Raw genomic sequence first — 21,741 nt, 5'->3', positions numbered from 1 at the left:
TTCTTTAAATTTCTAATAGAATTTAAATTAAAAAAAGGAATTCAACTTTAAAAGCATGAATAGAGGGGGCAGTATTAGACCATTGACCTCTGTGGAAAATACCATTTTGCAAATCTATCCCAAACAGTTTTGTATATCTGCAGTTAAGAAAAAAAGGTAACAAAGATTCCTTCTCATTATTACAAAATACAGATAACACACAATTGGGCCACTAGCCAGATTTTGTTATCATACCAAGTCGTAAAAAATATGCTTTTATTTTGATACCTTCTATTTTTATGATTCCAAATACTATATGTATATGGTGAAAAGTTATGCTTATATATTAAATCCAAACACAATAGAACTTGTTTAAGAAAGTTAGATAATTTAAGAGGAATTCTATTAATGTCAAAGTGACATTTTAACACAAATTCCATATCACGTTTATATGGAAAAACCAACTTGGGAGAGAAATTCCATATACTCATTTTTTTTTCTAGTACAATTTCTGATCTCCGTGAGCAGAGAGAGAGAGCGAGTTCAAGGTTACTAAATGTTCGTGTTGGGGCTTGTCTGGATTTATCCAATCACAATACGGCGGAGGTGTAGGGCTTCTCTGTATTTATCCGATCACAATGCGGCGGAGGTCGAAGTCCTGCCCACAGACTGTAGCTAGTGCGCCTAGTTAGCTTCTTCAAACCTGCCGCGAGCTTTGGTTCTCTCTGTCGGGGACTGATCCACCGGCACCGAGCCTCGCTGCTGTCAGGCGTGAGATACATCGTCTTTATCGTCTAAACTCGTTGCTATTTCACTCGTTCAGTTGCAAAGTTCCTCTTTCTCTCGTCACACAGGCGAGTATTATTGATCCGTCCCGGCGTCTTCACTGGAGGTTTGGGGGGGATGAGACTGAACGTGATCAGATGGAATTGAACTGAAAAATAAAACATAGTGTCGATTACAATAATATATTTTACTTTTTAATTTAAAGAAAACGAACTTTTACCAGTTTAATTTTTAAATACATCGTAGTTACGTTCGTGATTTTTTTTTTTCCTTCGACAACATGATAGAAACTAGCGTGGAAGTTGAGTGTATCTTGGAGGAGTCGGATGTCCGGCCAAAAACTTCCTTTAGTTTGGGTTGTGGGCTTCAGACAGGATGAATAGTTACTTTCCTCCTTGCGGCTTCAGGCAGCCCGTGCACGGAGGTTTAAAACTGGTGAAAAGTAGCGCGGTGACATTTAAAGCAACAGAGCAAAAGTAATGAGTAAGACAGAGCCGGTGTTGAGCGCTGGAGACCTGCAGCCGGGCGGGGAGGTGAGGCAGAGCGACACCTGTAGTTCTGTAGTTTATACTGACACGGAAAAGTGGACCAGTGGAGTCATTTGCCAGATTTGTCAATGACAGAGTGTAGATATTTTACCAACCAGTCTTCTTACTTTGACAAATACGACGGTCTCTGTTTTAGACTCCAGTTTGTGGCGTCTGAATTCAACGTTCTGCTGTTAAAATACGATAAACTCGTTGCATTCTTAGGGAGAGATGAGAATTAATTAAAGGCGTCGCTCCTGGAAATCTCACAACATGGTGGTCACAGAACGGTTTAACATCGCGACGTGTTTGATAAAATAAGCTTTAAGAATGAAATAATGCATAGATTCCTTCATAACCGAATCTCCAGGTGTGTTGCAGCAGAGCACAGATTTACAGAGAATTCAGACGGGATGGCTGTGTGGTCAGGCTCTGAGTGGGGATCTCTTATTTTCTGAGAAATCAAGAATATGCATTTGGAGGGTCTCCAGGGGGTTTCTTGGAATGGCACAGGACCTGAGTACTGCGTCTGGTAGCGGGGGACACCTGTGTTACACCTAGATTACCAGGCTACATTAAAGAGGAACTGCAGTCCCAGGTTCTCAGACCGGTTATTAAATCTCTGACAAAATAAATTAATTGCAGGTTTAGAAACATTGTACAAATTTCAAAATACGGCACAGAATCGTGAACTTTGTGAAAGTACTGTAAGTCGCTATGTTGTGGCAAACCCCTGGTCTCGCCGTGGGCACGACTGAGAATCCCAACAAATTGTGATGCGGCCCTTCCTGCTCACTAGTCCCTGTGATGACAGATGTACGGATGTGCGAGCGAATACGTCCAGGTTGTGCAGCAGACGTTTCACACAGAATTGTTCCAGCATGATCTGCAGGCTGAGTTAAGAATTAAACATATTGGTGGGCAAATCCATTTGGAAGTCAAGAGCAGGATTTCTACTGGATTAAAAGAGACAGATCCACAAGCCTGAGTGGACAGTGTCACAGGGCCGCTCCACCTCACTGGCAGTTGTGTTTCCCTCGATTCATTCTGAATCACAGAACACTGCGGAGATTCAGTGTAAGTCAGGAAATTAGAGGTTTTATATGTTCCTGTTTTACATCAGCAAACGGTATCTTTCTAACCCTGATGTATAAAAAAACACGGTAGTTCCCTCTTTAAGGTCCCTTGTCTCTTTCCCCAGGGTGAATCTTACGATGCGACTTCTTGTGTTGGTTTTCTTTCTTTTGCTTGCACTGACAGAGGGTGAGTATCAATTTCCATTCACAAATTTATATTTCCTGTTGATTTTCACTCTCAACAATTCACAAATTCCCTCTTGGCACACCTGACCTGTACTGACCAGAGGAGCCCCAGATCACATAATCTCACACTGGACACCTCTGATCTCTCCCTCTCACACTGTCCCTGCACGTTGACCAAACCTCCGATCTCTCCCTCTCACACTGTCCCTGCACGCTGGACACACCTCCGATCTCTCCCTCTCACACTGTCCCTGCACGCTGGACACACCTCTGATCTCTCCCTCTCACACTGTCCCTGCACGCTGGACACACCTCTGATCTCTCCCTCTCACACTGTCCCTGCACGCTGGACACAACTCCGATCTCTCCCACTCACACTGTCCCTGCATGCTGGACACACCTCTGATCTCTCCCTCTCACACTGTCCCTGCACGCTGGACACAACTCCGATCTCTCCCTCTCACACTGTCCCTGCACACTGGACACAACTCCGATCTCTCCCACTCACACTGTCCCTGCATGCTGGACACACCTCTGATCTCTCCCTCTCACACTGTCCCTGCACGCTGGACACAACTCCGATCTCTCCCTCTCACACTGTCCCTGCATGCTGGACACACCTCTGATCTCTCCCTCTCACACTGTCCCTGCATGCTGGACACACCTCTGATCTCTCCCTCTCACACTGTCCCTGCACGCTGGACACACCTCTGATCTCTCACTCAGACTGGGCACTCTTTATTTTCCATAATCTCTTAAAAAATAAGAACTGAAACAGTGAAAATATACATTTGATATTAAATAAGGTTTGGGGATAAATTCAGAATAATTTGTGTGCGAGAGGTGTATTTTTCAGCAGTGTATCGGTTTTAAAGTTTTTTTTTCTAAAAAATATTTATCCAGTTGGATTTGTGCCGCAGATAAAAATGTTTAGGGGATATCTGCATGTTTTAAAACCCTAAATGGTGTTGTGTAGAAGTTAATAGGATAGTAAATGAAATCACACATCTCATTTCTCATGATATTAAATAAATGACCATTAATATGACAATTATTAACTAAGAACTCCTTGAGAATCGGCTAATCAAACTTCACATTTGTTTTTGGTTGGTGAATATAAGTTTTTACAAAGATTTATGAGTATTCTTATTCTTATTGAAATAAATGAAATAATGTTGTTGACTATTGCCAGATACACTGGAGGTGTGTTTGGGTTTGCCTTGATCTACACTGTTTCATCTTCTGAAAGAGACTGAGCAGCAAAAACTGAAAATTGACACAAGTGCCTAGTCCAGCTTATCATAGATGCAACTGCTTCTGATATCCAGGGTAAGAAGAGATGGTAGTTCCCCAACATGGGGCAATATTATTGCACATACAGTACAATGAAATACACAGTATTAATATAGGAGGTGACATTGTTCACAAATTAACTATTGTGTTTAAACTGAATAACTTTCTTGTATAAATGAGTTAATTTTTTTTCCTCTGTGGCGCCAATAAGCTTCCATAGGAAACAAGACCCTGAATGAATTAATCCTAGTTTCATTCAAGAATTTTTCCAGTCGGTTATAAATGGAGGTGAACAGTGTACCAGTTTCCCCTGATCTGTCTGATCACACTCTTTTAAACTGGAGTAAAAATGTGTTGTCTCAAATGTGTGTCTCACTGTGTAAGCTTTGCCTGGAGTCTCTGGTGTTTAGCATGATCACACCCTTTTAAATTGGAGTCAAAAGACATAGTTTCTTGTGAATAGTGTACAGGAGTGTCTCGCTGTGTTTCATATGATCACACTCTTTCAAACTGGATTGAAGGGCCTTTGTCTCTCGTTGATGTTGCTCCCTCCTGATTGTCTCCCAGCATCGTCTGCAAATGCGGATGTGTCGGTGAGAGTCGGCGACGAGGTCACTCTCCACTGTGATGGGACCCCTGCATCCGGAATCCCCCCAGAGCAGCTCCTTTTCATCTGGAAAGCGGATGGGCGCTATGTCAGAGCACAACCTCAATAAATTACATTCAATTGAACTAATTTTTATTTATTAAACGTAAAAAAATATATCTCAGGGCAGATTTCTATCGAAACACAATATGATCGTTTACATTATATTTTTGGAAGAATGGGACTCTTCATAAGCAGCTAGAGATGTTTTTTTTTTTTTGTCCTTCAGAGATCCTGGCAGGCAAGAGCCTACCAACCATGAAGCTCTGAGTAAATGAACACAAGATTGGACTGGAATCGGGGTTAAAAATAAGACTCTTGGATCAATTAGCTACAAACTGCCAAGCGGCCCATATTCCTGATCTAATTTGTTTCCATTCTTGTAGCACTAAGAACAATTGTTGATAAGGATCGCGAAAATATCCGGACCTCCGATGTTTTTATGGAACGTTATTAGTCAAATGTGCACAATTTGTACTTGAGAGTAAATAATTTCCCTCTTGAAAGTGTCTCATGCTGTATATGCCTTTATCCTGACTTTTTCCATTCCCGACTGTTATTTTTTAATGAATTTGTGTTTTGAAAAAAGTTGTATCTTTCTGGGCTGCACATATAAAAACGTCTTTGAGATAGAAAATGCAGTAATTGGGAAAACTAGTCTGCTTTTGCACCTGTGGCGCGCTCTTGTGGTTTAATGCGAAAGGTTTCCTAGACTGAGCTTGATCTTATTTATTTCGCGAAGAGCGGCTGTGTATTAACACTGTAAACAGTGACTCAGGGCAGAATTCCGGGATAGTGTCATTGGAGTTATTCTCCTAAACCCGCTCGTTCACCTGAGTCAGTCCCGCAAGCCGCTTCGTAACGTCAGTCCGGTCTGAAACCCGCAGAAGCTCATTATCTGAGCCGTCACGGCCGTAATAGGACCCAGTTCGGCACAGGCTGTCTGGAGAGACCGGTTCCGTCTGGGTCTCGGCGGTACCAGTCAGTCGTCACTGGACTGGTAATGGGTTTTGCATGATTCTCTGGGCTCCTCATTGCGTTTTTAACGCCTGATAACTAGGTCTCGATCTAGAATGTTTTTTTTTTTAATTAAATCTGGCGCGTCGAGGTTGGACAGCATATTATCTACATGTGAACATTTGTAGGAGCAGAGCTCAACTCCTCTCTGGCTGCTGGAGAACTGACGTCACAAGAGCAGCGCTCTGAGGGGGGTGTGGCTGCGGGGGGCGGACCGACTCTCCTATTGGTCCATTTCTTTTATTTAAATAGGGGCGGTTACCCGTCCTGTGTGGGTGAAGTGACTGAGCCATCCAATAAGAAAAGCGGGTATAAGTAGCCACGCGAGTTCGTCCAATCAGAACGCCTCGTTCGCGAAACCGAGTCCCTCCTCCTGTGCCGCGGGTCAGTGGCCTCTCTCCTGTCAGGTGTCGGAGGACGGCAGTCGCCGGTAGCAAGCGGCGCTGGGCAGCACGGAGAAAACTTCCGACAACAGAAGACACGAGGGTTGTGACCGCAGGAGAGATTTAGGATGAAAACGATAAAGAGGAGCGGGGCGGTGTGAGTTGCACCAAGCTCAAGCAAGACGGCGCTGGACATGGGTCTGTCGTTGCTCAAGGCGAACACACACGTCGATTTGAGTTAGTCTGCCCCCCCCGATATTCAGCCACATAACCGCCGCAGAGTAAAAGAAGAGATATAAGAGAGATATTTAATACAAGTGACCGCTGACAGTTGGATAGGAGACCAAGAAGACAGTGGGGCTTATTGGAAAGAGCTCTTGACTTGTAGCCCGGGAGCTGTGGATTCCAGTCCTTGGTGATAGAGGAGGTTTATTTTCCATTCTTACTTGACATTCACACATGAGTCAATAAAGGTCGGGTGCTTTGTTTGCTGTCCTATAGAGTAGTGTGTAGGGAGGGATCTACACTCTTAGCTGATGCATCAGGGGTTCAAAGGCTGGGAGTTATGTGAGCTTTGCTTTCAAGCTCAGGTGTACTAACACGTTGATCAATAAAGCGATAGGTGATCAGGGTGCATGGCCCTATAGAGTAATGCCTAAGGTTCTGGACCTATGGCTGGATTGTTCTGGGTTTGAATCATGGGTGGATTTTGGTTTAAGTTTAATGTGTCCTGACATGAACACACTGATAAATAAAAAGAGGGGACTGGGATGCACGTGGCCCTATAGAGTTGTGGTTAAAACTCCATGCTGCTAGCTAAAAGGTTGGAGGTTTGAATACCACGTGTTCCTTTTCACTTCAATTCTCTCAGACATCAACACACTGATAAATAAAGAGATTGGGGGTAGTAGCTGGGGAGCCCTTTAAGATAGTGGTTACGGCCCTAAGATCAGGGAAGGATGGTTGTGGGTTCAAATCCTGTCTGTGTCTCCTGCTTTAGTTTCATTTTAATCATTACTTAAATTTCTTGTGGCTGTGTGACTCTATAGAAGAGTCTCTAGGCTCATGACTTGTGGGTTTGAATCCTGTGGGGGCCTTAATGATTCTTTCCAATTCCATTCAAGTGGGTTGATGGTTGTCTGGCCCTGTGGTGTGGTGGTGAAGCGTGTGAGGCTGCTTGCAAGGGTTGTGGGCTCAAGTCCTGCTTTGCACCCCTGGTTTCCTTTTCAGTTATATTCTCACAGAGAGGGACACATTGATAAGGAAAGAGATTGGGGATGAGACAGTTTGGCCCTATAGAGGGTTGGTAAAGGCTATAGGTCTGTAACTCTGGGAGTGTGGGTTCAAATCCTGCTTCAAACCAGGTGTTTCATTTCAATTACAGTCTTTAGAAGAATAACACATTGATAAGGAAAGAGAGTGGGTCTATGTCTGGGTGCCTTTGTAGAGTAGAGGCTAAGACTGGGCTTGTGGCTGACTGGTTGTGGGTTCAAACCCTCTGTGAGACCTGTGGTCTGTTTTCAGTTTAAGTCTTCCTGAAATGTCAACACACTGATAAGTGTGAAGAGAGTGGAGCTGTGAGTGTGTGCTTCCATAGTGTGAAGGTTGAGGCTCACAGTCTGGTAGTTGTGGGTTCCAATCCTGCTGAGACAAGTGTGCTTGTAGTTTAGTCCTTCTTGACAGAAAGGTGTTGAAAAGTCAGGGGAACTATAAGGGTGGGTGGGGGGATCAATAGAAGAGAGGGTAAAAGACTGTTCTCACAGGTTCAAGACCAGGCTGGGTGCTGAGCTCAGGAGTGAACTGTGACAGTGGCAGGGGCAGGTAACTGGGTAAGGAGGAGAGAGTGAGCAGGTACCAGGGACAGAGCAGAGTAACTGATGAGCCCAGGGTGAGGGGCTCTGGGGTTCACCTTCTACTGAAAATTTTGATAGTTTTTGAAAATTTTCAGTAAAAGGTAAACCCCAGAGCCCCTCACCCTGGGCTCATCTAGTTCACTCTCTCCTCCTTACAACCAGTCAGCCACAAGCCCAGACTCTTAACCTCTGGGCCTAAAAGCTCAACCCCTATCTGTTCACTTAGCAGTGTGTTACTGTTGCTAAGAATTATACTGACAAACAACATGCAATCATTGCCAGGATTTGAGCCCACACCCACGCAATCACAAGCCCAGAGTCCTAGCCCCTACTCTACAAAGACATACACTCACAGGCCCATTCTCTTTACTTATCAGCATGTTACTCTTATTCAGAGTGTAATTGAAAAGAAACTGCTGGTCTAAGGTGGGATTTGAACCCACACTCTCCGCATTACAAGCCCACAGCCTTTACTAACCCTCTATAGGGCCAAACCACCTCATTCCCAATCTCTTTCCTTATCAATGTGCCCCTCTCTGGGAGACTGTAACTGAAAATGACACCTGAAGGAGTATTTCAACCCACAACCTGCCAAACATGAGCGCAAAGCCTTCACCCCTACTCTACAGAAATTGAAAAGAAAGCTCCCTTCCTAACCAGGATTTGAGCCCACACCTTAACACCTATGAGTACAGAGCATTAAACTCCCAACCACAGCACCACATTCCCCTGACCTCAGTGTCATTATTTATGAAGGTTCTGATATTTAAGTAAGAGTTAAAGTGAAGATCAGGGCTTTAATGGGATTTGAACCCACAGCCACCTACTTCTGAGTTTAGGGATGTAACCACTATGCTACAAGCCTGCCCGCCCACAGGGGATCAATCTCTTTATTTATCAATGTGTTGATGTCGTTAAGAATGAACTTGAAAACAGACAGGCTGCAGCATGCAAGACCAGAACCCCATATCTTAATCTCTCCTCTACAGACCCACCCTGACATAGACCCCCCTTTTGTTTATATATGAACATGTCTTAACCCCCAACCCTAGAGGTCCATATTACCACAGCACTGAACTCTTTACTTATTAATGTGTTACTATTAGTAAGAATTTGCTTGAAATTAAATCACAGGTCTCGGGTAGGATTCGAGGCTGCAACCACACATCTAGGAGCTGCACAGTCTAAACCTATACTCTATAAAGGCACACACACAGAAAGCCTAATCTTTTTATTTATCAACCTTTTAATATCAGCAGGACCTGCAGACACAGGCAGGACATGAACCCCCCACCAGCTAATTCTTCCAGAACCAGAATCTTCTGATGATGTGTCTATCGGCTTGACTCCTATTCCACAGGATCACACATGCACACACACACTTACCATCTCTATCTATCTATCTATCTATCTATCTATCTATCAATGTGGAGATTTCAGTTAGCATTCAATTGAGGAAAAAAAATAGATACTGCTATCACACCTCCAACTGATGAATCTAAGGTAGAGAGAGAGAGAGAGAGAGAGAGAGAGAGAGAGAGAGAGAGAGAGAGAGAGAGAGAGAGAGAGATCAGGCAGGAGCAGCTCAGTATATAGAGAAGTGGAGGAGAAAGGTGATTAAACCAACCCATGTGGCCTCACACTTTTTCAGCCCCTAAGTCCAGGGGGACAGCAGAGGACATCAGTGCCTTGTGAAGCTTCTGTCAGAGTCAGGGAGACAGACACACACACAGGTGGGGCTGGACAACACAGTATGTCAAAGCTGCCCATTCCCCATCCCCGCCACCCTTTGTGTAAAGAAGCGCCCCCCCCCATCCTGACTGGAGGATCTCATCCAGCTGTGTCTTGAGAGGCGCCAAGCGATTCTCTTTAACACCCTGGCTGGGCAGCTTGTTCCCCACCCCCGCCACCCTTTGTGTAAAGTAGCGCCAATCGTTCTTTCCAAAACGCACACCCTCTGAGTGTCCACTTCTGCCTCCTGATTCACGTTTCACTGCTGTTTCTGGAGAACGACTAGCGAATCTTCATCATGGGGCAGTGTACACACACACACAAACCCGTTTCATGTACATGACCAGATCTTAATATTCGTCTAATTCCCCCCCCCCACGTATTCCTCTGCTGCAGGCAGCGAAGACCGCAGCAACCTCTGTCTTTCTATGACGGCAACTTCCTGTTCACAGATGCCCCGGTACAGTGCAGAAATATGCGTTCGTACACAAGGGTACCTGCTGCAAAAAACAAAACCACGCAATGTTCCACTTGCACGCCGCCATAGTCCACACCTTGGTGAGAATGCCACATAAGATTTTACTCAAAAAGACATCGCTGCTCTGGGACCACATAGGATACACTTCTGTGCTGAAAAGAAGGGATAAGTAACTGGATCTCTTTATTCTCAAACAGAGGAGAATGGGAGGAATGCGATACAAATTTTCCAGATCCTTAAAGGTCACTGGCTATGTCAGTCCAGCTGGCTTCTTCAGATTGAATACTGAATCATGGACAAGAGGGCACAAAGGAAGTGCATTTCAGACAGAGAGCAGGCGGTGCTACTTTGCACAAAGGGAGGTGGAGGTGGGGAACAAGCTCCCCAGCCCTGTGGTTGAAGCCAATACCCAGGCTTCTCTCCGGACACAGATGGATGAGACCCTCCAGTCAGGACAGGAGGCACATCTTTACACAGAGGGTGGTGGGGGTGTGGAACAAGCTGCCCAGTCCTTTGGCTGAAGCCCATACCCTGGCTTAAGATGAGCTCCTCCAGTCAGGACAGGAGGCGCTTCTTTATACAGAGGGTGGTGGAGGTGTGGAACAAGCTGCCCAGCCCTGTGGTTGAAGCCTCTCTCAAGACACAGCTGGGAGAGCCCCTGGACCCAATTAACCACTCATGACCTAACAAGACAGACAGGAGTGATTTGTTGTTTGTTTTCTGCGCACAAGAAAACCCATTTTTTTTACAGTCATCGGTCATGCTTATTTTTCACGTTTTAATCGGAGGTTCAGTCCTATTGCATTTTCGCGTGATAAGCGTTAAAGTAGGGGCGGTTTTGTTTTGGTACACGTCCGAACTACCCGTTTTCAGCCACAGATGAACACAGATAAGCACGTGCTCCTTTTTTTCATATGACATCTTGCCACCGGGAATTGTTTTTTTTTTCCCTACGTCAAAAAGTAAGAAAAAGGAAGGAGCCCACAACAAGCGAGAACAATAACTGCAGACTCCCTGGAACAGCGCCTTAAAAACCGCAGAGTAGCATCCTGACTTCCTGACTGCTTAGACCACGACAAAGCTCTTCCGCAGAGCGAAAGTCACCTACAGGCGGGTATTTATTTTTTTGTTTGTTTTAAACAGAACTAAAGCCCGTCTCTCCTGCAGCCGAGCCTGTCGCGACATGGGGTGTTTCATTTCTCACGGAAGGAGCGCGTAGAATCAATAGAAAATACAGGAATCTTAGAAGTAGCACGTAATTGTGTTAAAAATAATAACCCCACCGCCCCACCCTTTTCCACCCAGCCGCAGAGGCCAGCGCAATAAACGGCTCGTGTTCAGATCCTTCTTTTTGGTTTTGCATTAAAAAAAGAAAGAAAACAGGTTAGTCGCCAGCCCTTTCTCTTACTCTGACATGCTCTCGACTTCCAGTCAGCTCGCTGGTAAAGAAGAGGCATTTCCGGTGGTGTGTGTGTGTGTGTGTCAGTCAGCCAGCAGGCATGGGGGGATATCATGCTGACCCGCAGCTCTGGGGGTTTGTGCCAGGGCGGATTATATCGTAGAGGGTCCGGTGTGCCGAGTTCTGTCCGGTGATCGGGGGCGTTGGGGGGTAGTTCGGGTCGTCTCAGGAAAAACAAATATCGACTGCCGAAGCTGGGATTCTCCCTCATGCCTTTTAGGTTTGTCGTCCGCATTTTGCTGAAAAGACACAAACAGAAATAAAATGACTTATTTTTTTCGGTGTGGGGAGATTAAGACCTCCCTTTCACTTCGAGTTAACGTCTCTTTAAGTCTATACACAGAAGCGGGACCAAGCCAAACCACAAGCAGTGTGCCATGCAGCACGTCTTTACACAAAGGGTGGTGGGGGTGGGGAACAGGCTGCCCAGCCATGTGTTTGAAGCTGACACCTTGGCTTCTCTCCAGACACAGCTGGATGAGCTCCTCCAGTCAGGACAGAAGACCTGTCTGTACATAAAGAGTGGTGGGGGTGTGGAACAAGCTGCTCAGCCATATTGTTTTTAGGGCACAGCTGGGCAAGGTCCTGACCTACTGAAGCCCCCCATTGGATGATAATCCGCAGGGCGTCACCTGAATGGGGCAGACACAAAACGAAAAAAACGTTGCCCACCCCCTCTGAGGAAGACGCAGAAGACGCAGACTGAGGAGAGGAGGGCAGACAGAGGAGGAGCCGTCAGCAGGATCAGCAGGCAGGGAAGCTGCAGGCCCGGGGGAAGCGGGGCGCCGGGTCGGGTCGCGTTGCCGGCTTCTCCTCGCCCTTCGCTCGGCGCCGCTGCCTCTGAGCAAGGAAAACAGTAATATATGACCCGGCTTCGTCTTCATTAGCCGTCTCAACTCGTCTTTTAAATGAAATGTCCGTCCTCTTTTTTAAAAAAAAACGCGCACAAATCCGCGTTGGAAATCAAAAACCTTCGGTCGCTCAAGCTAAAAAGATCAATGACTCCAGCGTCTGCGGTACTAATAGGAAATAAAAAAAAACATTGACTGTCAGGCGCAGGCATAGACGGTGGGCCTGTCTTCCCAATCAGAGACATCGACACCAGAGGGCTGCAGTGGAAACTACAGAGAAGAGTGTTGAAAACCGCTAACCCGAGGCTCTCCTTTACACGAAGGGTGGTGGGGGTGGGGAACAAGCTTTCCAGTCCATGTGGTTGAAACCGAAACCCCGGCTTCTCTCCAGGCACAGCTGATGAGCTCCTCCAGTCGGCACAGGAGGCTCTTCTTTACACAGAGGGGGGTGGGGGTGTGGAACAAGTTGCCCAGTCCATGCGGTTGAAGCCGATACTCTGGCTTCTCTCCAGACACAGCTGGGTGAGCTCCTTCTAGTTAGGACAGGAGGCGCTTCTTTACACAGAGGGTTGTACGAGCGTGGAGCAAACCTCAGCTGGCTCTCACCACCCTCTCCACCACGCAACGCTGTCCCCCCTTTCGATAAATAAGAGCTTTTCTCACCCACGCAGACGAGCCTGGCTCCTCTCCCGATGCGAAACCGCCCCTTGTCTCTGTCGGCGCAGTAGTACAGGCCCTGGTCTGCCGGGGTGACCCGCTCGATGGTCAGGCTGGCGGCGCGGTCGGCCGAGGCGCTCGGCGCCAGCGCGTACCGCGGGTCCTGCCTCTCGACGTAGTGGAAGCCCTGGTGGTCGGGCCTCCTGCTGGCAGACACGGCCAGGGCCAGCGCGTCGCGCCGCTGGACGAACCACAGCGTCTCGTAGCGCGGCTCCAGGTCGCACGGCAGGGCGGCGGCGGCGGCGGCCCCGCCCGTACAGGGGACCCGTGTGGGCGCCGCGGGCCCCCCATCTGCGCCGCCTCTGGCCTCTCGGAACGCGTCGCCTACAGCCGGGAGATAGGAGGAAGAGCTGAGGTCATGATTATGGCGAAATAACTTCCTCCACAATAGTCAAGGGTCCCAGCACTGCTCCCTCTATTCATGCTTTTTAGGTAGGATTCCTTTATTTAAAAAAAAAATGACCCTGTTAGAAATGTAAAGGATCAAAAGGCAGGGCCTACGATGTAAGATAGGTGAAAAAAACTGATTTTCAGCTTTTATCATTGCGAACTGTCTCCTTTTTTTTGTATTTCTGGTGTAAAAATAATAAACTTTTTTTTAAAGAGTCGCAAAAGGAGTTTTTTTTTAAAAATTTAAAACTTTTACTGGATATCACCTCACATGAACCTATGAAGCATTCAACTAAATCCAGTGTTAACACCGGTGTCCTGGCCAAATTTCCCCCGTCTTTACCCATCATGGCCTCCTAATAACCCCCGTCTCTGAACTGGCTTCATCACTCTGCTCTCCTGAGAGCTGCTGTGTGGGGAGAGGACTGGAGCATCATCCAGGTGGGGCTGCACACTGGTGGGGGTGGAGGGGATCCCCATGACCTGTGAAGAGCTCTGAGTGGAGTGTTCAGAAAAGCGCTACAGACGTGTAAGGATTATTGACTATTCTTGTTGTCATTTCAATACAAAACAAAACAGAAAAAGTATGTCAAAAAGTATAAGCACACACACAAAACAACAACACACAACACAATACGCCACCAGAGGTTGTTATTATTATTACAAATCCGAAAACCATAAGTTACAATGTTGTTTTTCGTTTGCCTAATGTTTGTTTTTTAATGGGGTTGAAATAATACTGCATTTCCACCTCATCCACATGAAAGGACGGAGTAGCGGTGCACTATTTCGTTGTGTGAACGCGACATGTATCCACACGGGAGAAACAAATATAACATATAAATATAAACTATATAAACAAATCCTCTTTCTTTCCCACATTACGAAGTATTGCGAGGTATAACGTGATATCAAACTCCTTAAATCAAACACATTTGCCTGCTTGAAGGTAAAGGTTTGCAAAACAGCGTTGTAAATGTTTCTGTTTTCGGCTCCACGGCCGAAAAGCTGTGTCTCTTTTTTCTTTTCAGCACAGGAATCAACCTCTATCGACAAGCGGCGCTCGGTGCGCTCGGCGGCCAGGGGCTCCGGCAGCGGTGACGGAAAAGCCGATCTGCTTCTTGGAAATGACGCGCCCACCCCCCTCCTGACCCGCTCTCCTGCTGCTCTTACCGCGTGTTACAACACGCAGCTCCGCGCCCCTGCGTGCCCTCACATTTCCACCCCCTGCCTCGCCACGGGGCCAAGCGCCGTCCGTCGCGTCGTCAACCAGAGTTCCGGAGTGCAGCGAGTCCCAGCTCCTCGTCACGCCTCGTGAACTGGAACTGGCACTTTCTGGCCACAATGGAATTCTTACGGACAGAAAGTCTCTCGATTGTTAGAAAAAGGTGTGAAAAAACAAAGTGCAGAAACGTGTTCGTTCTCTCTTTGTTGGGCTTATTCGCTTTCCCCACCCGAGCGACTGGGAGCGGACTGATCAGCGCAGCGGTATCGATCATTATTATGATTATTTTAGACTTGTCTTTTCCCTCGCGGCTAGGCGGGCCAGCTCGAACTCTGACCCCCGGTGGAACTGGGTGTCCTGCTCGCCAGGGGGGACACGGGAGACGGCGTCAAACTCACAGAGCAGCCACAGCACGGCGACCCCCGTCTTCAGCACCTCCATCCCTGCTGGGGGGTCCCACGAACACGGCTTGCGGCGGGATGTGTGTGTCCAGCGCGGAGCGGCCTAAACACACGCAGTGAGCGAGTTAGACCCAACGGTTCAAAGCCCAGAATCACCGTGCTGGGTGCAGTTTTGTTTTATTTTGATGAAAAACAGTAAATGGCAAAGAAAACGATCCGAGATCCGTCAACCCAAATTCATACACACCCGCGAGGAAATCATTCCTATGAAGCGCTGGGCGCAGCCGGGACGGACTTTCAGGGCTGCAGTTACAATAAAAAGTTAAAAAATAAAATAAACTCGAGACGCCTTTCTGACAGATTCTGAAAGGGGAAGATCTGAACTCATCTTCCACAGTCGGGCGTTGGACCTTGTCGACCATCTGCCCTTTTAAAAGCACTGGTAGGGAATGAACAGTTGGTCATCCAGGTTATTGCTTAAGTAATAATAATAATAATAATAATAATAATAATAATAATAATTGCTTACACTTATATAGCGCTTTTCTGGACACTTCACTCAAAGCGCTTTACAGGTAATGACAGGGACTCCCCTCCACCACCACCAGTACCGCTCTTACGCAGTCGTTATCGTTTTAAACATGGCCGATTTACCAGTCCCCGGGGTCGTTTCTTTGCCGATGGGACTCGCATATATGGTGAACCTCCAGCACATATGAGGTAGGTCACGGTTTGATTCGGGAGTACTCACGGTATTGAGGGGTTCACTGCGCCAGAGCGCTTTCAGCTTCACGAAGCGTATCTCCAGGCCGTTCAATGACTGTGTTCCGAGGCGTCGATATTCTTTTGTAACCTGACTTACGCTCAGTCGCGCCTCTTTACAAAAAAGACTGCGGTTTCCTCTGCGGTCCAGACAGAGGAAACGACGTGCGTTGGTCGCCGAGCTGCCGTGTTAACCGTTCGTGCGCTTAATCTATGAATTGGCTTCATTACTCTGCTCTCCTCCCCACTGATCGCTGCTGTGTGGGGAGCGTTCTGGCGCACTATGGCTGCTGTCGCATCATCCAGGTGGGGGCTGTACATTGGTGGTGGTGGAGGAGAGACCCCATTACCTGTAAAGCGCTTTGAGTGGAGTGTCCAGAAAAGAGCTATATAATTGTAAGCAATTATTATTGAAAAGAGTAGAGAGACAGCTTTTCGGCCGTGGAGCCGAAAACAGAAACATTTACAAACGCTGTTTTGCAAACCTTTACCTTCAAGCAGGTGAATGTGTTCGATTTAAGGAGCTTGATATCACGTTATAACTCGCGAGCAGACTTCGTAATGTGGGAAAGAAAGAGGATTTGTTTATATAGTTTATATTCATATGTTATATTTGTTTCTCCCGTGTGGATACATGTCGCGTTCACACAACGAAATAGTGCACGGCTACTCCGTCCTTTCATGTGGATGAGGTGGAAATGCAATATTATTTCAACCCCATTAAAAAATAAACATTAGGCAAACGAAAAAGAGCATTGTAACTTATGGTTTTCGGATTTGTTATAATAATAACAACCTCTGGTGGCGTATTGTGTTGTATGTTGTTGTTTTGTGTGTGCGCTTATAATTTTTTGACACTTTTTCTGTTTTGTTTTGTATTGAAATGACAACAAGAATAGTCAATAATCCTTACACATCTGTAGCGCTTTTCTGAACACTCCACTCAGAGCTCTTCACAGGTCATGGGGATCCCCTCCACCCCCACCAGTGTGCAGTCCCACCTGGATGATGCTCCAGTCCTCTCCCCACACAGCAGCTCTCAGGAGAGCAGAGTGATGAAGCCAGTTCAGAGACGGGGGTTATTAGGAGGCCATGATGGATAAAGACCGGGGGGGAATTTGGCCAGGACACCGGTGTTAACACCGGATTTAATTGAATGCTTCATAGGTTCATGTTAGGTGATATCCAGTAAAAGTTTAATAAAGTTTTTTTTAAAAAAAAAACTCCTTTAGTGACTCTTTAAAAAAAAGTTTATTATTTTTACACCAGAAATACAAAAAAAAGGAGACAGTTCGCAATGATAAAAGCTGAAAATCAGTTTTTTTCACCTATCTTACATCGTAGGCCCTGCCTTTTGATCCTTTACATTTCTAACAGGGTCATTTTTTTTTTAAATAAAGGAATCCTACCTAAAAAGCATGAATAGAGGGAGCAGTGCTGGGACCCTTGACTATTGTGGAGGAAGTTATTTCGCCATAATCATTACCTCAGCTCTTCCTCCCATCTCCCGGCTGTAGGCGACGCGTTCCGAGAGGCCAGAGGCGGCGGAGACGGGGGGCCTGCAGTGCCCACACTGGTCCCCTGCACGGGCGGGGCCACCGCCGCCGCCCTGCCCTGCGACCTGGAGCCTCGCTACGAGACGCTGTGGTTCGTCCAGCGGCGCGACGCGCTGGCCCTGGCCGTGTCTGCCAGCAGGAGGCCCGACCACCAGGGCTTCCACTACGTCGAGAGGCGGGACCCGCGGTACGCGCTGGCGCCGACCGCCTCGGCCGACCGCGCCGCCAGCCTGACCATCGAGCGGGTCACCCCGGCAGACCAGGGCCTGTACTACTGCGCCGACAGAGACAAGGGGCGGTTTGCATCGGGAGAGGAGCCAGGCTACAACCCTCTGTGTAAAGAAGCGCCTCCTGTCCTAACTAGAAGGAGCTCACCGAGCTGTGTCTGGAGAGAAGCCAGGGTATTGGCTTTAACAAACTGTGTGAGCAGCTTGTTCCACACCCCCACCACCCTTTGTGTAAAGGAGAGCCTCGAGTTTGCGGTTTTCAACACTCTTCTCTGTAGTTTCCACTGCGGCCCTCTGGTGTCGATGTCTCTGATTGGGAAGACAGGCCCACCGTCTATGCCTGCGCTTGACAGTCGATGTTTTTTTTATTTCCTATTAGCACCGCAGACGCTGGTGTCATTGATCTTTTTACCTTGAGTGACCGAAGGTTTTCGATGTCCAATGCGGATCTGTGCTCGTTTAAAAAAAAAAAGAGGACAGACATTTCATTCGGGCTGAGCGGTGTCTCTGTGGCTGAGGATCTGCGTCTGTGACTGGAAGGTTGCTGGTTCAAATCCCATGGCCAGTGGAGGAATCCTACTCTGTTGGGCCCCTGAGCAAGACCCTTAACCCCAACTGCTCCAGGGGCACTGTACAATGGCTGACCCTGTGCTCTGACCCCAACCTCCTCTCCCTGTCCGTGTGTCTATGTATCATGGAGAGCTAGCTGGGGTATGTTAAAGAGATAATTTCCTAATGCGAGAAATTGTAAAGGGTTAATAAAATGATGCTATTTAAAAGATGAATTGCGACGGCTAATGAAGATGAAGCTGGGTCATATATTACTGTTTTTCTTGCTCAGAGGCAGCGGTGCAGAGCGAAGGGCGGGCTTGCAGCTCCCCTGCCTGCTGATCCTGTCTGCCCTCCTCTCCTCGGTCTGCGTCTTCTACGTCTTCCACAGAGGGGGTAGGCAACGTTTTTTTCATTTTGTGTCTGCCCTGTTAAGGTCAGGATCTCGCCCAGCTGTGTCTGGAGAGAAGCCAGGGTATCGGCTTTAAAAACATGGCTCAGCGGCTTGTTCCCCCCTCCCGCCCCCCTTTTTGTACAGAAGTGCCTCGTGTTCTGACTGGAGGATCTCGCCCAGCTGTGCCCTGAGAGAAACCAGGGTACTGGCTTTAACAACATGGCTGAGCAGCTTGTTCCACACCCCCACCACCCTTTGTGTACAGAAGCAACTCCTGTCCTGACTGGAGGAGCTCATCCACCTGTGTCTGGAGAGAAGCCAGGGTATTGGCTTTAACAACATGGCTGAGCAGCCTGTTCCCCACCCCCACAAGCCTTTGTGTAAAGACGTGCTGCATGGCACACTGCTTGTGGTTTGGCTTGGTCCCGCTTCTGTGTATAGACTTTAAGAGACGTTAACTCGAAGTGAAAGGGAGGTCTTAATCTCCCCACACCCAAAAAAATAAGTCATTTTATTTCTGTTTGTGTCTTTTCAGCAAAATGCGGACGACAAACCTAAAAGGCATGAGGGAGAATCCCAGCTTCGGCAGTCGATATTTGTTTTTCCTGAGACGACCTGAACTACCCCCCAACAGAACACGGCACACCGGACCCTCTACAATATAATCCGCCCTTGCACAAACCCGCAGAGCTGCAGGTCAGCACGGTATCCCCCCTCATGCCCGCCGCTGCACACACACACACACCCACCGGAAATGCCTCTTCTTTACCAGAGAGCTGACTGGAAGTCGAGAGCATGTCAGAGTAAGAGTGAGGGCCGCTAGCGGCGAACCTGTTTTCTTTCTTTTTTTAATGCAAAACCAAAAAGAAGGATCTGAACACGAGCCGTTTATTGCGCTGGGCTCTGGGGCTAGGTGGAAAGGGGGGGGATTATTTTTAACACAATTACGTGCTACTACTAAGATTCCTGCATTTTCTATTGATTCTTCGCGCTCCTTCCATGTGAAATGAAACACCCCATGTCTCGACAGGCTCGGCTGCAGGAAAGACGGGCTTTAGTTCTGTTTAAAACAAAAAAGAATACCCGCCTGTAGGTGACTTTCGCTCTGCAGAAGAGCTTTGTCATGGTCTAAGCAGTCAGGATGCTACTCTGCGGTTTTTAAAGCGCCGTTCCAGGGGGTCTGCAGTAATTGTTCTCGCTTGTTGTGGACTCCTTCCTGTTTCTTACTTTTTGACGTCGGAAAAAAAAATCAGTTCCCCCCCAGAGAATCGTTACCTCTTGTTACTTTTGAGCCGGTGCAAGATGTCATATGAAAAAGGAGCACGTGTTTATCTGTGTTCATCTGTGGATGAAAACGGGTAGTTTGGACGTGTACCAAAACAAAACCGCCCCTGCTTTCACGCTTATCACGCGGAAATACAATAGGACTGAACCTCAAACAACAAATCACTCCTGTCTGTCTTGTTGGGTCGTGAGTGGTTGATTGGTTCCAGGGGCTCATCCAGCTGTGTCTTGAGAGAAGCCCGGGTATGGGCTTCAACCACAGGGCTGGGCAGCTTGTTCCACACCCCCACCACCCTCTGTGTAAAGATGTGCCTCCTGTCCCATCTGTGTCTGGAGAGAAGCCAGGGTATCGGCTTCAACCACGGGGCTGGGCAGCTTGTTCCCCACCTCCACCTCCCTTTGTGCAAAGTAGCACCACCTGCTCTCTGTCTGAAATGCACTTCCTTTGTGCCCTCTTGTCCATGATTCAGTATTCAATCTGAAGAAGCCAGCTGGACTGATGTGGCCAGTGACCTTTAAGGATTTAGAAAATTTGTATCACATTCCTCCCATTCTCCTCTGTTTGAGAATAAAGAGATCCAGTTACTTATCCCTTCTTTTCAGCACAGAAATGTATCCTATGTGGTCCCAGAGCAGCGATGTCTTTTTGAGTAAAATCTTATGTGGCATTCTCACCAAGGTGTGGACTATGGCGGCGTGCAAGTGGAACATTGCGTGGTTTTGTTTTTTGCAGCAGGTACCCTTGTGTATGAACGCACATTTCTGCACTGTACCGGGGCATCTGTGAACAGGAAGTTGCCGTCATAGAAAGACCGAGGTTGTTGCATTCCTCGCCGCCTGCAGCAGAGGAATACGTGGGGGGGAAATTAGACGAATATTAAGATCTGGTCATGTACATGAAACGGGTTTGTGTGTGTGTGTACACTGCCCCATGATGGAGATTCGCTAGTCGTTCTCCAGAAACAGCAGTGAAACGGGGATCAGGGGGCAGGAGTGGACGCTCAGAGGGTGTGCGTTTTGGAAAGGAGAACGAGTGGCGCTACTTTACACAAAGGGTGGTGGGGGTGGGGAACAAGCTGCCCAGCCGGGGTGTTAAAGAGGATCGCCTGGTGCCCGTCAAGACACAGCTGGATAAGATCCTCCAGTCAGGACAGGACAGAGAAGGCGCTTCTTTACACAAAGTTTGGCGGGGGTGGGGAACGGGCAGCTTTAACATCCTGTGTTGTCCAGCCCCACCTGTGTGTGTGTCTGTCTCCCTGACTCTGACAGAAGCTTCGCAGGGCACCAATGTCCTCTGCTGTCCCATCCTCTGCTTTTTGCTTCGCTGGACTACCGAGGGGCTGAGTTAGTGTGCAGCCACATGAGTGGTTTAATCACCTATCTTCTCCATATCTCTAAATACTGAGCTGCTCCTGCCTGATCTCTCTCTCTCTCTCTCTCATCTTCATTAGCCAGAGGTGTGCTCACTCTGTGGACTCCGATTCTGAGTGATAGCAGTATCTATTTTTTTCCTCAATTGAATGCTGACTGAAATCTCCACGTCGATAGATAGATGGGGATGGTAGGTGTGTGTGTGCATGTGTGATCCTGTAGAGTAGAAGTTAAGCCGATAGACACGTCATCGGAAGATTCTGGTTTATTCTTACTGACAGAAACGGATTGGTAAGTGAAGAGATGGGGTTTGTGGCATGGGTGGTGTAGGTTTGAGCCTTGCACCCAGCTGGTGGGGGGTTCAAGTCCTGCCTGAGTCTGCAGGTTTGTTGTCAAGTCCTGCTGATATTAAAAGGTTGATAAATAAAGAGATTAGACTTTCTGTGTGTGTGCCTTTATAGAGTATAGGTTTAGACTGTGCATCTCCTAGATGTGTGGTTGCAGCCTCAAATCCTACCTGAGACCTGTGATTTCATTTCAAGCAAATTCTTACTAATAGTAACACATTGATAAGTAAAGAGTTTAGTGCTGTGGTGATAT

The 21,741-nt window shown here is 47.5% G+C and overlaps 1 protein-coding gene and 1 long non-coding RNA gene across 3 annotated transcripts; one reads left to right on the top strand and one right to left on the bottom strand.

Annotated features, from left to right (window-relative positions):
• The first annotated feature begins 2,382 nt into the window (after positions 1-2,382).
• LOC138243304 (uncharacterized) lies at positions 2,383-4,999 on the top strand. Of its 2 annotated transcripts, XR_011192088.1 has the most exons (3): positions 2,383-2,555; positions 3,747-3,883; positions 4,415-4,999. It is a non-coding gene; the product is annotated as an uncharacterized lncRNA (long non-coding RNA). The 2 variants fall into 2 exon arrangements; XR_011192087.1 differs by lacking the exon at positions 3,747-3,883.
• Positions 5,000-8,938: 3,939 nt separating this feature from the next.
• On the bottom strand, positions 8,939-16,026 carry LOC138243285 (uncharacterized). The gene is made up of 6 exons (XM_069198878.1): positions 15,750-16,026; positions 14,996-15,101; positions 12,929-13,306; positions 12,087-12,254; positions 11,370-11,653; positions 8,939-9,244 (listed from the first exon to the last, which is right to left on the bottom strand). The coding sequence occupies exons 2-5, from the start codon at positions 15,036-15,038 to the stop codon at positions 11,631-11,633; spliced, it is 612 nt and encodes a 203-aa protein (XP_069054979.1). The 5' UTR covers positions 15,039-15,101; positions 15,750-16,026; the 3' UTR covers positions 8,939-9,244; positions 11,370-11,630.
• Between the last annotated feature and the right edge of the window lie 5,715 nt (positions 16,027-21,741).

The sequence above is a fragment of the Lepisosteus oculatus genome, chromosome 14, assembly GCF_040954835.1.
Source record: "Lepisosteus oculatus isolate fLepOcu1 chromosome 14, fLepOcu1.hap2, whole genome shotgun sequence".
NCBI lineage: Eukaryota > Metazoa > Chordata > Actinopteri > Semionotiformes > Lepisosteidae > Lepisosteus > Lepisosteus oculatus.
The sequence above is the reverse complement of the archived record's forward strand: the minus strand, read 5'-3'. Positions and strand labels throughout refer to the sequence as shown.